This window comes from Anolis sagrei, chromosome X (genome assembly GCF_037176765.1).
Source record: "Anolis sagrei isolate rAnoSag1 chromosome X, rAnoSag1.mat, whole genome shotgun sequence".
NCBI lineage: Eukaryota > Metazoa > Chordata > Lepidosauria > Squamata > Dactyloidae > Anolis > Anolis sagrei.
In genome coordinates this window covers 90,207,017-90,222,207 of record NC_090034.1, presented here as the reverse complement: position 1 = coordinate 90,222,207, position 15,191 = coordinate 90,207,017, and the positions used below count along the sequence as shown (strand labels likewise).

General features: G+C 42.8%; 1 protein-coding gene across 1 annotated transcript; it reads right to left on the bottom strand.

The window, feature by feature from the left end:
- Positions 1–4,879: 4,879 nt before the first annotated feature.
- Positions 4,880–12,833, bottom strand: LOC132780626 (vomeronasal type-2 receptor 26-like). Its single transcript, XM_060784357.2, has 3 exons — positions 12,444–12,833; positions 5,913–6,036; positions 4,880–5,787 (listed from the first exon to the last, which is right to left on the bottom strand). The coding sequence occupies exons 1-3, from the start codon at positions 12,831–12,833 to the stop codon at positions 4,880–4,882; spliced, it is 1,422 nt and encodes a 473-aa protein (XP_060640340.2).
- Positions 12,834–15,191: the final 2,358 nt, after the last annotated feature.

Below are 15,191 nucleotides of genomic sequence, written 5' to 3'. Positions count from 1 at the left end.
CCGAGCCCCAATAATGTGGCTGGGAATCCCCTGCCAGCTGGGTGGGGAAGTCCTGGGGCTTCCAATCATCTGTTGATGCATCTCTTGGGGTGGAGAGGACTTCCAGAAGCTGTACCCATTTCTGGGAGCTCAAGATGGAATTTTGGAGACAAGGTGTTGGGACTATTGGTGACAATTCCTTATGTACATTCCCAGACTGAATAAACAAAGAGTGTGTTTCCAGATGTCTGTTGGTCTAGTAGAACAATCATATTTCTTTTGTCCATGTCTTTGTCTGTCTGATGTCTTGGGTCTCACTGGAAGTGGAACCTGGATGACCGCCATAAGAGCATATGCTGAGTTGCAGGAAGATAATGTCCTGATGATAATCGTCCTTGCTGCAACATTGGCTCGAGATGTTGGAGGAAATTCCAGGATTGTTGACTGTGCCCAAGAGTCTGTCAGAGGTTAAAATAGTTAATTGAAGTTTGCCCTTTATTTAATACTAGTTGTACCCCCCACGCGTTGCTGTGGCCAACCTTCCCTCCCTCTTTCTCTTCTTCTTTCTTTCTCTCCTTCCTTCCTTCCTTTTTTTCCTTTCCTTTTCTCCTTCCTTCCTTCTATTCCCTTCCTCCCCCCCCCCCGACCTTTTCTTTCCCTTCCTCTTTCTCCCTGTTCTTCCTTCTCTATCTATTCTTGGACTGCAACTCCCAGCAGTCCTCCTGATCCATCTACCTACCTACCTATCTATCTCTATGTAATCTATCTATCTGGAGGATTGCTGGGAGTTGCCGTCAGGAATAGGAAATTGGAAATATGCAGGGATTGGGACGCTCTCAAAGAAATCCAAGGAGAAAAAAAGCTTGCATCTTGGAAACAGTGCATTTGGATCATCCTCCTCTCCTAAAGGTCCTGGTCTAGGGGATGCTGGGAGCTATAGTCCAGAAGAGAGTGTGGATATGCTATTGTGTGTGTGTGGGTGTGTTTTTTTGTTTAATTTTTTTGCTGGGGAAGTCGTTTTTGCGCATGCGCTGTAGCATCTTTTTGCTTTTTTGGGTTTTAAGTCCCTTCCACTGTGTTTTTCAATATTTTATGAGTGGTGGTCATTCATTGGCCTGATAGCTGTATTGTGTCCAAATTTGATGTCAATTTGCCCAGTGGTTTTTGAGTTATGTTAATCCAACAAACTAACATTACACTTTTATTTATATACTAGCTGTACCTGGCACGCGTTGCTGTGGCCAACCTTCCCTCCCTCTTTCTCTCCTTCTTTCTTTCTCTCCTTCCTTCCTTCCCTCTTTTTCTTTCCCTTCTTCTTTCTTCCTTCTCTTCCTGTTTCTTTTCTCGCTTCCTTTGTTCTTTGGTTCCATCCTGTCTTGTCTCTTTCCTTCCTTCCCTCCCTCTTTCTCTCTTTCATTCCTTCTCTCCTTCCTACCCTCTTTCACTTTTTTATTTCATTCTCTCCTGCCTTCCTTCTTTACCCTTCTGTCTTTCCTTCTTTATCTCCTTCCCTCTTTCTCTCCCTCCTTCTCTCCCCCTTCCTTCTCTACCCTTCTTTTTTCCTTTCTTCTCTCCTTCCCTCCTTCTTTCCCTTCTTCTCTCCCTCTTTCTCTTCCTCTTTCTCTCCCTCCTTCCTTCTCTACCTTTCTTTCTTTCCTTCCTTCTTTCCTTCCCTCCTTCTTTCCCTTCTTTTCTCCCTCCTTCCTTCTCTACCCCCTTCTTTCCTTCCTGCTCTCCTTCCATCCCTCCTTCTCTTCCTTCCTTCATCCTTTCTGTGTATGTGTTTTGTGTGTATATATGCATATATGTGTGTTTGTGTATATATATGTGGTTTTGCGCATGCATTGTAATGTTGTTGTTGTTTTGTTTTTAAGTCCCTTCTGCTGTGTTTTTCAGTGTTTTATGAGTGCTGGTCACTCGTTGGCTTGAGAGGTGTCTTGTGTCCAAATTTGGTGTCAATTCGCCCAGTAGTTTTTGAGTTCTGTTAATCCCACAAACGAACATTACATTTTTATTTATATAAATAAATATTTACAGGAATAAAAAGAAATAAAATAACATAAGATGAAATCAAGCACAATTCATAGCCAGGAGAGAAGCAAGGGTCTGGGGTGGTCAAAATGACTGCACGGTGGTCATGCATGAGAGGGTTGGAAGGGTTATTTCCTTTTTCTTTTCTATTACCTGGCCCGTGAGCCATGTGCATATCAGCATTGGAAAAGAGAGAAATTGAGACATAGAGTAGAATCAGGGAAGGAAGGTGTTATGAAGTCCTTGAAGAGAGATTCATTGTAGTATCATAGGATAAGTTTTATTTGAGTTAGTTGGTCTCTAGAGAGACCTCTCACCATACCAAGGGTCTATGAAACAAGCACTGGCATGGAGTAGTGCTGATTAAAGAGCCAGGGCTGGTTCCATGAGATCAAAGCCGGCACCAGGCGCCTGTTAAAGATTCCTGGATCCAACAAGAGAGACTCTCAGTTAGACCCAAATCCATGAGATCCATGGTTTTTTAAAATGGAGGTAATGCCAGAACTATCAATCAATCAAAACTTTATTACATCCCAAAGACTCAATTGGCTCAGTGGTAAAAGGTGCACAAATACAAACAGAATAATAAACTGATAAAACTAATTAAACATAGGAGGACATGCAATACAAGATGCAAACGAACAAGGGTAAGGACACACTGGACAAGTTTCAGCCTGTGTCTAATATAGGAAGTTGTCTTATCTTGGCTACTTCAGAGAGAAACTTGGCAACAGCCAAGGTCACATCGGGGAAATGGTCTCCTAGTAAAAACTTGACATGAAATTGGGCTGATCTATGGGATAAGTTTCTCAGTAGTGAGTTTGTAATATGTAGCCAAGCCTGTAGGATGATAAGTTGTGATAAGTAAAGGTAAAGGTTTTCCCCTGACATTAAGTCCAGTCGTGTCTGACCCTGGGGGTGTGGTGCTCATCTCCATTTCTAAGCCGAAGAGCCAGCGTTGTCCATAGACACCTCCAAGGTCATGTGGCTGGCATTACTGCATGGAGCGCCGTTACTTTACTGCCGGAGCAGTACCTATTCCCTAAAGAAGTAAAAACAGCCCCCATCCTCCTTTCCTTTAAGAGACTTCTAAAACACACCTATGCACTTTAGTGTATGGAGAGGAGGAGGACTAAGACACTTTAACTACCTGGAATGCTGGCAGGTCCCACTTGTACTATATGACTGCCATGTTACATTTCTAATGGCGCCAGCCATTTTTCACATAACTGTATTTTAAATTGCTTTTGGGATATTTGTTGTAATGTTTCCTTATGCTTTAGTTAACTATGTCTTATGGGATTGTTTTGTTTTATTTTTTCATCACAACGCTAAATTCTTTGTCGTAAGCTCACTGTTATTACTGTTGCTTTATAGTGTATTATTTTGTTATGGAGCGCCTAGTGGTGCAATGGGTTAAACGCTTGTGCCATCTGAAGATTGACAGGTCGGAGGTTCGAATCTGGGGAGAGCACAGATGAGCTCCTTCGGTCAGCTCCAGCTCCCCATGCGGGGACATAGGATTAGCCTCCCACAAGGATGATAAAACATCAAAACATCCGGCCATCCTCTGGGCAACGTCCTTGCAGACGGCCATTTTCTCACACCAGCAGCGACTTGCAGTTTCTCAAGTTGCTCCAGACACGGAAAAAAAATTGATATGTTTGTACCCACCTGAGGCATTGAATGCTTGCCATTTCGTATGTGTGAACCATCCTGAGTTCCTTCAGGCAGAGAGGGTGATCTAGAAATATATTATTATTATTATTATTATTATTATTATTATTATTATTATTAGAAACACAACAAGATTAGTCCACAGCAAACAAGGTCACTATCCTGGCTGTTGTATTGGATCACACGTTGGACACTTCCCAAGTGTCTAGGACTGTGTGATGTATTGGCGAATAATGCGTGCAGATCCCAGTAGGGTGGCCTTTTGCAGCTGGCAGCTGGCAATTTTGTCAGTGCTGATGGTGTTTAAGTGCAGGCCAAGGTCTTTAGACACTGCACTCAGTGTGCCGATCACCACTGGGATCATCTTTACTGGTTTGTGCCATAGTCTTTGCAGTTCGATCTTTAAATCCTCATATGTCAGTTTTTCCAGTTGTTTCTCTTTAATCCTGCTGTCACCTGGGATTGCAACATCAACAATCCACATTTTGTTTTTTAACACGATCGTGAGGTCAGGGGTATTATGCTCCATAACTCTGTCTGTCTGAATCCGGAAGTCCCAGAGGAGTTTGGCGTGTTCATTCTCTGTAATTTTTTCTGGCTTGTGATCCCACAGGTTCTTTGTCGCAGACAGATGGTATTTGTGGCACAAATTCCAATGAATCATCTGAGCAACGGTGTTATGCCTCTGCTTGTAGTCTGTCTGCGCAATTTTATGGCAGCAGCTGAGGATGTCATCTATTGTTTCATCTGCTTCCTTGCAGAGTCTACACTTGGGATCTGTATTTGACTTTGGCTTTGATGGCATTGGTTCTAATGGCTTGTTCTTGGGCTGCCAGAATTGTTGTTGTTGTTGTTGTTGTTGTTGTTGTTATTATTATTATTATTATAAACACAACAAGATTAGTCCACAGCAAACAAGGTCACTATCCTGGCTGTTGTATTGGATCACATGTTGGACACTTCCCAAGTGTCTAGGACTGTGATGTATCGGAAAATAATGCTTGCAGATGCCCATAAAGGTGGCCTTTTGCAGATGACAGATGGTAATTTTGTCAGCGTCAATGATGTTTAAGTACAGGCCAAGGTCTTTAGGCACGGCACCCAGTGTACCGATCACCACTGGGACCACCTTTACTGGTTTGTGCCAGAGTCTTTATTGTTGTTGTTATAGTCTATGCTTCCTGTCCCTTTATTATCGGTGGAAATATCTGTTGCTTATTTGCACTTTTTGGTTCTTATCTAGATGCAGTAGAATGACATAACACTTAGGTAGAAAGATGCAGCCAAGTAACCCAGCGCTAGAGGCCAAAATTGAGAAAATCTCTACAGTCACCATATATTTCCCCTTTGTGCTGAGATAGGCTGGGATGAAGGATACCCAGACAGTGCAGAAAAGCAGCATGCTGAAAGTTATGAACTTGGCTTCATTGAACACATCAGGCAGCTTCCTGGCAAGGAAAGCCACAATGAAGCTCACCAAAGCCAAGAGGCCCATGTAGCCCAGAATGGAGTAGAGTGCAGCGGGTGAGCCCTCATTGCACTCCAGGATGATGTGTCCAAGCTCTGAATAGAAATCAGCATCTGGGAATGGAGGGGAGGTTCCCAACCAAACCATGCAAATGGCAGTCGGAATGAGAGAACAGACCATTATAAAGAAATATGCAAGTCTAGGTCTCAGCCATTTTCGTGCACCGCTGCCTGGCTTTGTGGCCTTGAAAGCCAGAACCACCGTGATGGTTTTGGCCAAAACTGTAGCAAGAGAGGCAGAGAAAATGATCCCAAAGACTGCTTGCCGAAAAAGGCAAGTCATTTTCCTTGGGCGTCCGATGAAGAGCAAGCAACAGAGGAAACAGAGTATCAGAGTGGATAAGAGAATATAACTGAGATGACGGTTATTGGCTTTGACTATAGGATGCCCTCTGAACTTAATAAAAGTTCCTAGCACCAGGGCAGCAAAAACTGAGAAAGAAAGAGAAGTGGAAGCTGAAATAATTCCCAAAGGTTCTCCATAGGACAGGTAGATGATGTTTTTGGTGATACATGTATTTCTTGCTTCATTTGCATAGAGATGTTCTTCACACGCCACACAATGGTCCATATCTGAAAGAAGGAAATCAGTTCACCCTATTACTTTTCAGGTTTTATAGGTTAACTTTGGCTGAAACATTTGCACCATCCATACATTAGGTTAGGAAAACAATGTGGGCTTTTCTCATCCTGCCTACCTGTTTGGTTGGAGATTTCCCCATTGGGACATTCAGTGCAATGGAAGCAACAACTGGGTTTGTCATCAAGAAGGACTTTCCGTAATCCAGGGGGACAGTTATCGCTGCACTTAGAATTAGGTGGCTATGAGGAAGCAAGGAGGAGAAATTTAAAGTTTATTACAGAATATGTTTTTAATCATAAAACACCTTTATTACCTATCTGACCATTAATATAGAATATATTAATTCAGAACAACATATTTACAATCATGCTATCAGTTGCATCGACTCACGTGTCCTTTTATGAGAGACGTAAAATGCTCTTTCTTTGTCCATGTGGATAATCTCCTTTAGCAGCTCATGAAGCAAGAGTACACTCCAAACTCTGTTTGCTTGTCTCCTGTTTCTCTGCAAGCACATGCACAGCTCAAGCCTGATAAATGTAACAGTATCCAAAAGTCCTAGGCTCAGCTATCTCCTCGGGTGTTGTCCAGCCAATCAGCTTCTTGCATCTTATTTTACAGTTGACACACACACACTAACTGACGTCTTATATGCTTCAACAATTTACCTGGCACCAGTTAGATCGCATGTTAATAAATTTTATATGCTGGTGAATTTTTTTTTCTCATTGCTACATGTCTTTCACATTATGTTATTGTTTTGGCAGATTGATAGCCTAGTCTTTTATCACACTAATTGTTTTGAATAATCTATTATTTTTAGTGCTGGCATATAACCTTTTATTATTGTATAGAACCACAAGAACCATCCTTATATATTTAGTAGAGCAGCAGTGGTGCAATGGGTTAAACCCTCATGCTGACTGAACTGCTGACCTGAAGGCTGGCGGTTCGAATCTGCGAGATGGGGTGAGCTCCTGTCTGTCAGCTCCAGTTCCCCATGCGAGGACATGAGAGAAGCCTCCCACAGTATGGTAACACATCCGGGCATCCCCTGGACAGTGTTTCTGCAGACAGCCAATTCTCTCACACCAGAAATGACTTGTAGTTTCTCAAGTCACTTCTGACACAATATATATGCGTGTGTGTGTGTGTGTATATATATATATTCAGTACACTAGTTTTAAATCATCAAAATAAAATACCTTCTGGACGGGACTGCCTTGTATGCACCTTACCTGGGCAAATTTTACATTCCATAGAGTCATCTCTTCTTGGATGGTGACACAATGGTTTGCTGCATGATGAAGGTTTACCTCCCCAACTCTTATGCTGACTAAGGAATGATTGGGGAGCAAAATCCAATTTAAAATCTCATAGGTATTTGTGTCTCCAGCCCCATAAAAAAAGGAATCCTCTGCAACCCTGTTATTGAAAAGTACTTTTTCAAGATAGTGGTGATACTGCACAAAAGAGAGAGTAGATATGATTACCATTTCATATATTATATATATTATATATATTAATAATTTATATATTATTCATATATATATATATATATATATATATATATATATATATATATATATATGGCTGAAGTCTTAGGATGCTTCCTGAGAAGCATATTATCATCTATTTGAGTTTTGTGGATTGGGGGCTACTTTTCTCCAAATGTGTGTAATATTGTTTAACTAATAGCATCCCACTGGTGCACTGCAGCACACCCAAATACCCAGGAGTTACCCTGGACCGTGCTCTGACCTACAAGAAGCACTGCTTGAATATCAAGCAAAAGGGGGTGATAGAAATTATCCTATGAAAGCTGACTGGCATAACCTGGGGAACACAACCAGACACAGTGAAGACATCTGCCCTTGCATTTTGCTACTCTGCTGCTGGGTACACATACCCAGTGTGGAACACATCTCACCACTCTAAAACAGTGTATGTATCTCTTAATGAGACATGCTACATTATGACAGGATGTCTACACCCTACACCACTTGAGAAATTATACTGTTCAGCCAATATTGCCCCACCTGACATCCATTTGGAAGTAGTAGCCAGTAATGAAAGGACCAAAGCAGTGACATTTCTGGCCCATCCTCTGTTCGGATATCAACCAGCATGTCAATGGCTTAAATCAAGAAACAGCTTCCTAAGATCAAGAAAGATACTTGCAGAAACACCTCAGCAAGCAAGAATCCAAAAGTGGCAGGTTGAAACCCAGCACCTTAATCAGTTGCTGAGACCGGATGAGAAACTCCCTCCTGGGCACACAGATGATTGGGCCACCTGGAAGGTGCTGAACAGGCTGAGCTCTGGAACCATGAGATACACAGGCAACCTTAAGAAATGGGGCTACAAAGTGGAGTCCACGACATGTGAGTGTGGAGAAGAGCAAATCACAGACCACCTACTGCAATGCAACCTGAGGCTTGCCACATGCACAATGGAGGACCTTCTCACAGACACCAGAGGCACTCCAAGTGGCCAGCTTCTGGTCAAAGGGCATTTAGCATAATGTCAAGTTTTTAAATTTTGTGTTTTTAAATACATATAGACTGCACCCTCAACTCACTTCTGACAGGATAAATAAATAAATGGAATCTATGATTAAATTAATTTTAAAAATTAGTTGAGAAACCTTTTCTTCATTAGAAATCATGAACAGAATCATCAACATCCACACCAGGTATATTTCATGGTAGTCACCGAAATAGAAACATATGCAGCAATAACATAATATTTACCGACAGCAACCGATCAAAATAAACAAACATAAAAACCAAAAGTAATAACAAAAAAAAATATCAAGCAGCAAAAGTATGGGAAGGGAGAGTTATGAGGATATGTGGTATGACTGTGGGAGTATCAATCAGCAAATGGCATGAATGGAGAGTGATGCTATATTGGGGGTGTTCATGTTGATATGTAGCAATTATTAGTAATTGCGTACCTGTTGTGAAATGGCACTTTGTGTGATTACCTCATCACAAAGGGGCTAAATTTGGTGAAATGGTTTAGCCCAGGTCACCCACAGAGCCCACTTGATCCTATCAAATGATGCTGGTACAGCTCTGTAGGTGAAGGAGGACGGAGCTGGTGCATGCCACTGCTATGGCAACATGGGAGGCATCTAAAATGGAGTGCAACTAAAATGATCAAGGGTCTGGACAACAAGTCCTATGAGGAGCGGTTTAAAGAGCTGGGCATGTTTACCCTGAAGAAGAGAAGGCCGAGAGGAGTCATGATAGCCATGTATATGTGTGTGAGAGGAAGTCATAGGGAGGAGGGAGTAAGCTTGTTTTCTGCTTCCCTGGAGACTAGGACGTGGAACAATGGCTTCAAACTTCAGGAAAAGAGATTCCATCTGAATATTAAGAACTTCCTGACTGTTCAGCAGTGGAACTCTCTGCCCCGGAGTTTGGTGGAGGCTCTTTCTTAGGAGGCTTTTAAACAGAAGCTGGATTGCCATCTGTCAGAGGTGCTTTGAATGTGATTTTCCTGCTTCTTGGCAGGTGGTTGGACTGGATGGCCTACGAGGTCTCTTCCAACTCTATGATTCTATGATTCTATCCCATGCTGTCATTACAAGAAATGGGGGAACCACACATTCTCCACGTTTTCCTCTATGGGATCAGCTTGGTGACAAGGTGGGTGATGTGGGACATGGGGTGCCAAGTTCCCCACACTGCCTGACAACACGGAGCAACAACACACAACTCCGACAACACCATATAACAAGGTCAAAAGTCAAGAAAACTCAAATTACCTGCCAGAGAGGGATCTTTCCAAGCCCTAGATTATTTTTCTTTTGTTTGTGTTCCAATCTGTCAAGAGTTAGTTTGTGCAGTGCTTTGGCCACTTCAAAGACCGCTTTGCAGATACTGTAACTCTGGGGACTCATGTTCATCTCAAAATGGGAGACATATGGGCCGTCCAGCTTTTCCTGCCCAGTACATTGCCTGACTCCGAGCATTGGTGGCCGCGAACGAGGAGGAGGCAAGTTGCAATGAAATTCTTGGCTCCAGAAATTCTTAATGAAAATGTCATTGGGATATTTGTTCAGAGTTACAGACTGGAGAAAAAACTGGAATCCTGGAATCTCTTTTTGATGGGAACCAAAGGACAAAGCCCCGGAGAATGATTTTGTGTTTATATGCAGATCAGAATCCCACTTTGCTGTGGTCAACCACACTTTCCCTGTCAATATCCCACTAATGAGGTCGAATATAATTGAAAGGAACTTGGCATCACCATGCATAAACACTATCTTGCTTGAAGACCATGACAACTCTTCTCTTCTCTGTTGCAGTTCAAGGTAAAAAAATGCATAGGGTTGGTACAATAGTGTGAATTCCCAACAAATCCCATTCTTCTGCATTTCATCTTGTAGGTTAAGGAGGACGTTCTCACTAGTGCCATATTTTGGAGCAACAAGACCAATCCATAACCAGTCAAGGTAAAGGAGCAACTGGACAATACCCACATGCTGGAGATCATCACTTGAATGTATCTGATACAAACCAGGGGATTCAATGTTGTTGCCTAAAACAGGATTATATGTGCCGTAACTAACCTGTGAAAACAGACACAATTCCCCAATGTTGTTACATAGTCAATGCAGTAAGAATTAAAGAAGGGATAATTACCGATTAAAAATGAGAGAGGACTTACAAAATTTTGTTGGGCATTTGTGGCTATTTAATAGTATGTGACTGCGCTGCTTATTGCACAACATCATGGCACACTGGGGTTGCAATCTTTTTTGTGTGTGTCAGGAGCGACTTGAGAAACTGCAAGTTGCTTCTAGTGTGAGAGAATTGGCCGTCTGCAAGGAAATTGCTCAGGGGATGCCAGGATGTTTTGATGTTTCACCATCCTTGTGGGAGACTTCTCTCATGTCCCGGCATGAGGAGCTGGAGCTGACAGAGGGAGTTCATCCGCACTCTCCCTGGATTCAAACCTGCGACCTGCCAGTCTTCAGTCTTGCTGGCACAATTGTGCCACTGGGGTCTCCATCATATAATAATGGAAGCACAGAGTTGGAAGAGACCACGAGGGGCATGCAGTCCAACCTGCTTCCATGCAGGGAAAACAGAATCAAAGCACTCTGACAGGTAGTCCCTTGTTTGGAGATAGCTTTTAATCCAGGAGGGAAATCCATGAACAGATTCCTAAAAGTGCTTTATTCCACTGTTGAAGTGGAGCAGTAAGTAACTAGCTCTGCTGCCATGATGTTGAGTGGAGCCACGTGGTGGCGTGATTGTGTCATGGGCATATATTTTCACCACTGTTCCCAAACTGTGGCTATTCAGTTTCTGATAACCAGATAGAGAGGATATCCAGTTGCTTGAAGTGCAATATACTGCTGAGATATAGAATAGAATAATAGAATCATAGATTTGGAAGAGACCTTGTGGGCCATCTAGTCCAACCCCCTGCCAAGAAGCAGCAAAATCGCATTCAAAGCACCCCTGACATATGGCCATCCAGCCTCTGCTTAAAAGCCTTCAAAGAAGGAGCCTCCACCACACTCCAGGGCAGAGAGTTCCACTGCTGAAAAGTTCTCACAGTCAGGAAGTTCTTCCTCATGTTCAGGTGGAATATCCTTTCCTGTAGTTTGAAGCCATTGTTCCGCATCCCAGTCTCCAGGGCAGCAGAAAACAAGCTTGCTCCCTACTTCCTATGACTTCCCCTCACATGGCCATCATGTCTCCTCTCAGCTTCGTCTTCTTCAGGCTAAACACGTCCAGTTCTTTGAGCCACTCCTCACAGAGTTTGTTCTCCAGATCCTTGATCATTTTAGTCACTCTCCTCTGGACACATTCGAGCTTGTCAACATCTCCCTTAAGTTGTGGTGCCCAGAATCGAACACAGTAACCCAGGTCTGGTCTGACCAAGGCAGAATAGAGGGGTAGCATGACTGGATCTAAACACTATACTCCTATTTATGCAGGCCAAAATCCCATTGACTCTTTTAGCCACTGTATCATTGTTGGCTCAAAAAAGCCATATCTTTTGGAAATGTTACTACTTCATGTGTTGCCATTTCATCCTTTATAGCAAGCAACAAAATAGCTTGGATCAGAGCTACCCATGGATATTTGGGAGAGCAGAAGTGGGAAATATGTAGCCTTTCAGATGTTGGACTGCAACTTGCAATCTCATCAGATGGGTGGTTTCCCATCTCTGCACACTGCCGCGATGCTGCCAGGATGGAGTCTGCCAGAGCCCATCTGATGACGCAGGCCTACTTCCAATGGAGGTCTGTGCTGGCAGTGTGTCAGCAGAATGCAGAGACAGAGCCTTGAGGAGTCGGGTGACTAACCGACTCCTCATAGAAGAAGCTGAGGACAGCATGGACTGAAGTCAGGGACAGTGGGGAAATATTGTTGGATGGCAGCCAATGACCCACGATGCTAAGGGAAGTGGAACACTTTCCCACAATTTCCCCCACTGTCCCCAGCTACCCCTTGGCTTCTGGACCTCCATGTGATAAGGTCCTTCCACACTTTATCAACAATATTTGGAAGCCTATGGGGTTGCCCATCTTTGGCACAGAAAGACCCTTTTAAGAGCATCTCCATGAAAGTCCACATGGAAAAGTAAAAGCCAGGATTTACATTTACTGAACTCTTACCTGTGGTAACTTGTAGATCCCCAGCAAGTTGGCCATCTGCATGGAGAACTCTGATGTCAACCCTCCAATGACAGCCACCATCTTCTTGTGGCCTTGGCAATTGTAGTTGGGAAGTATTTTGACTTTCTCCTCATTCTCTGTGCCCATCATGTTGTAAGATGGATACCCATAACCATAGTAGTACCCATATCCATAGGGAGGAGGAAGAATTGGAGTGAGTTTGTCCCTTTCAGACAGAAGGCTAATGACGTTCTCATAGGTTTGGCCTCCATTGTAATAGTTATCATAGATACGGAATCCCAGAGAAATATTGGGTAAGAAATTGGGATCTTTGTTGATTTTCTCCACAGCAAATACAAGTGCCAAGACTTGCTGGTAGCTCCTTGACATTGGGCTGTGTGAAAAGAACAGAGGAAACATTTCCCATGCCTCAGTTACCTAGAAAGGTGGATTAGCTTCAGATGACATTTGGCCCCAAACAATCTGCTGTTTGAGACAAAGGACAACATGACACTGTTATCAAGAGTTTCTGAATGACAGGGTTCCACCCTAAGAGTTGACAATAAGTAACTTTATTAAGAAATGAGGAGAAAGAACATACAGGGAGACATAGCTTCCTGGTATTGATGAAATGATAATAATATATTGATAATTAAGTTTAAATTAGAGAAAAGTAGCCCCACCCTACATTTGAGTGGTTGTAATTTGGTTGAGACACTTGCACTCTTTGGTAGAAACAGCTAAAAACTTGTGAAACTACAACTCCTATAGCTTTGAGCCATAAAATGGTGTCAAGCTGCATTACATTTGTGGTGTAACTCTACCCCTACTCCATACATGAACTCTTTATTGGCAAGCTTCTTACAGAATTAGAAACATAAAGTTGGTGGACATGAAAAGAGATTTAAAATGGGCTTAAAGCCAACCTTAAAACTGTGGCATAGACACTGAGAAATGGGAAGCACTCTAACGGGAGGTCAGCTGTGACCAGCAGTGCTGCAGAATTTGAAGAGGGAGAAACGCGCCAAGAGGAAGGTGCATCAAGCCAAGCCTGACCGGTACCACCTTCCACCTGGAAACTGATGTTCTCACTGCAGGAGAACAAGTGGATCAAGAATAGGGCTCCACAGCCACCTATGAACCTACCGCCAAGACACCAGACTTGGAGGTCCATCATCCTTGGGCTACGAGGGCTCACCTAAGTAAGTCTTACAGTTATATCTAAACTGGTTCTGAAGTAATAGTATTTCAAATATCAGAAACCATCAACTACAGGACTTCCCTTTCTAGTGAGTATAAAGTTCCACACAATGACCCACATTTGCTCCAACAGCCAGAAAAAGATGAAAAAAGAGGTTTAAGGCACCCTGGGCTTCCACATTTGATCAACTGAAATCCAAAACAAAAGGGAGCAATTCAAGGAAGGTCAATATCAATTAAAAATAAGAATAATGCATTTAAGAGTGAACCTCCTTCCATAAGTGATACTCATTTGTTATGGCACAGCTTTGCCCTGTAGACCATGGCTGGCTGGTCAAAAGTACAGAGAGCTGTTGGCAGAAAAGGTAAGCCATCAAATTTGGATATTTCCATTTTTCTTGGCATCTTTTCAGTTTGTCCGCTAAGAAATAGGGAGCTTACGTTGTTTCAGAGTTGTATGGGGAAATCTCCTTAGGTCGAGCTTTAAAATTTTTGCTAGGAATCTCTTGTTGAGTCAGAGATAACACTCCACCAAGAATAAGATCCCCATCTTGGTAGTAGCCCTCTGTGTAGGTTCTGTCCAAATCACACATTGTCCTTGCCATCCTACCAGCAGCATGTGGGAGAAGTAATGTGATGAAGAGCAGAGAACACATGGCAGAAAGATCTGAGGAGGAGGAGGATGATGATGATAATAATAATAATGTTTTATTTGTATCCCGCCTCCTCTCCCAAAAGGGACTCAGGGTGGCTTACAACAAAAATACAATATACATAGTAATAATCAGAAACCAAAGCAACACAAATCTTCAGATGATGATAACTCAGATATCAACCGCTGGTTAGAAGGATTGTCCTCTTCTGAAGCTCTGCTCCTCTGGATGTGACATGCAAGACAGTGGCCAATAATGAAATTCATTCTCTGTAGCTATCCCAAGCATCTCTTGTAAGAGACTCTGTTCTTAATGACAGATACATATCTGTAGAAAATCTCAATCATAACTATTGTTAGTTTTTGTTTCAGAGTGTAACCACAGGCAAGCATAATCATAGTAATTGCTCTAATCCCCTATTGTCCTCCGCGCTGTAGTTCTTTGCTGCTCCCCAGTTGGGGTTATTGACATCATACAAAGATGACAAATATTTTTGTACTGCCTGTTTCACTTAGTAGTGAGCACTGATTGTATGCTGTGCTTTTTCTAAATGCACACGTGTCAAAAGCACCATCCTGTAGTTTGCCCTTCCGCTAGGACCTCTTGATTCCTCTTGGCTGTTTTATTGATGTTACTTACTTACTTAGGTGATCTCTCATTATCCGAATAGGATAGTCCTCCAAGGTCAGTGTACTGGTGGGTCCATAGGTGACTGTGGAGCCCTATTCTTGATCCGCATCTTCTCCTGCAGTGAGGGCATTGGTTTCCAGGTGGAAGGCGGTCTCGGTCGGGATTGGCATGATGCGCCTTCCTCTTGGCACATTTCTCTCTTTCACCCTTCATTCATGCCGCTTCAAATTCTACAGCACTGCTGGTCACAGCTGACCTCCAGCTG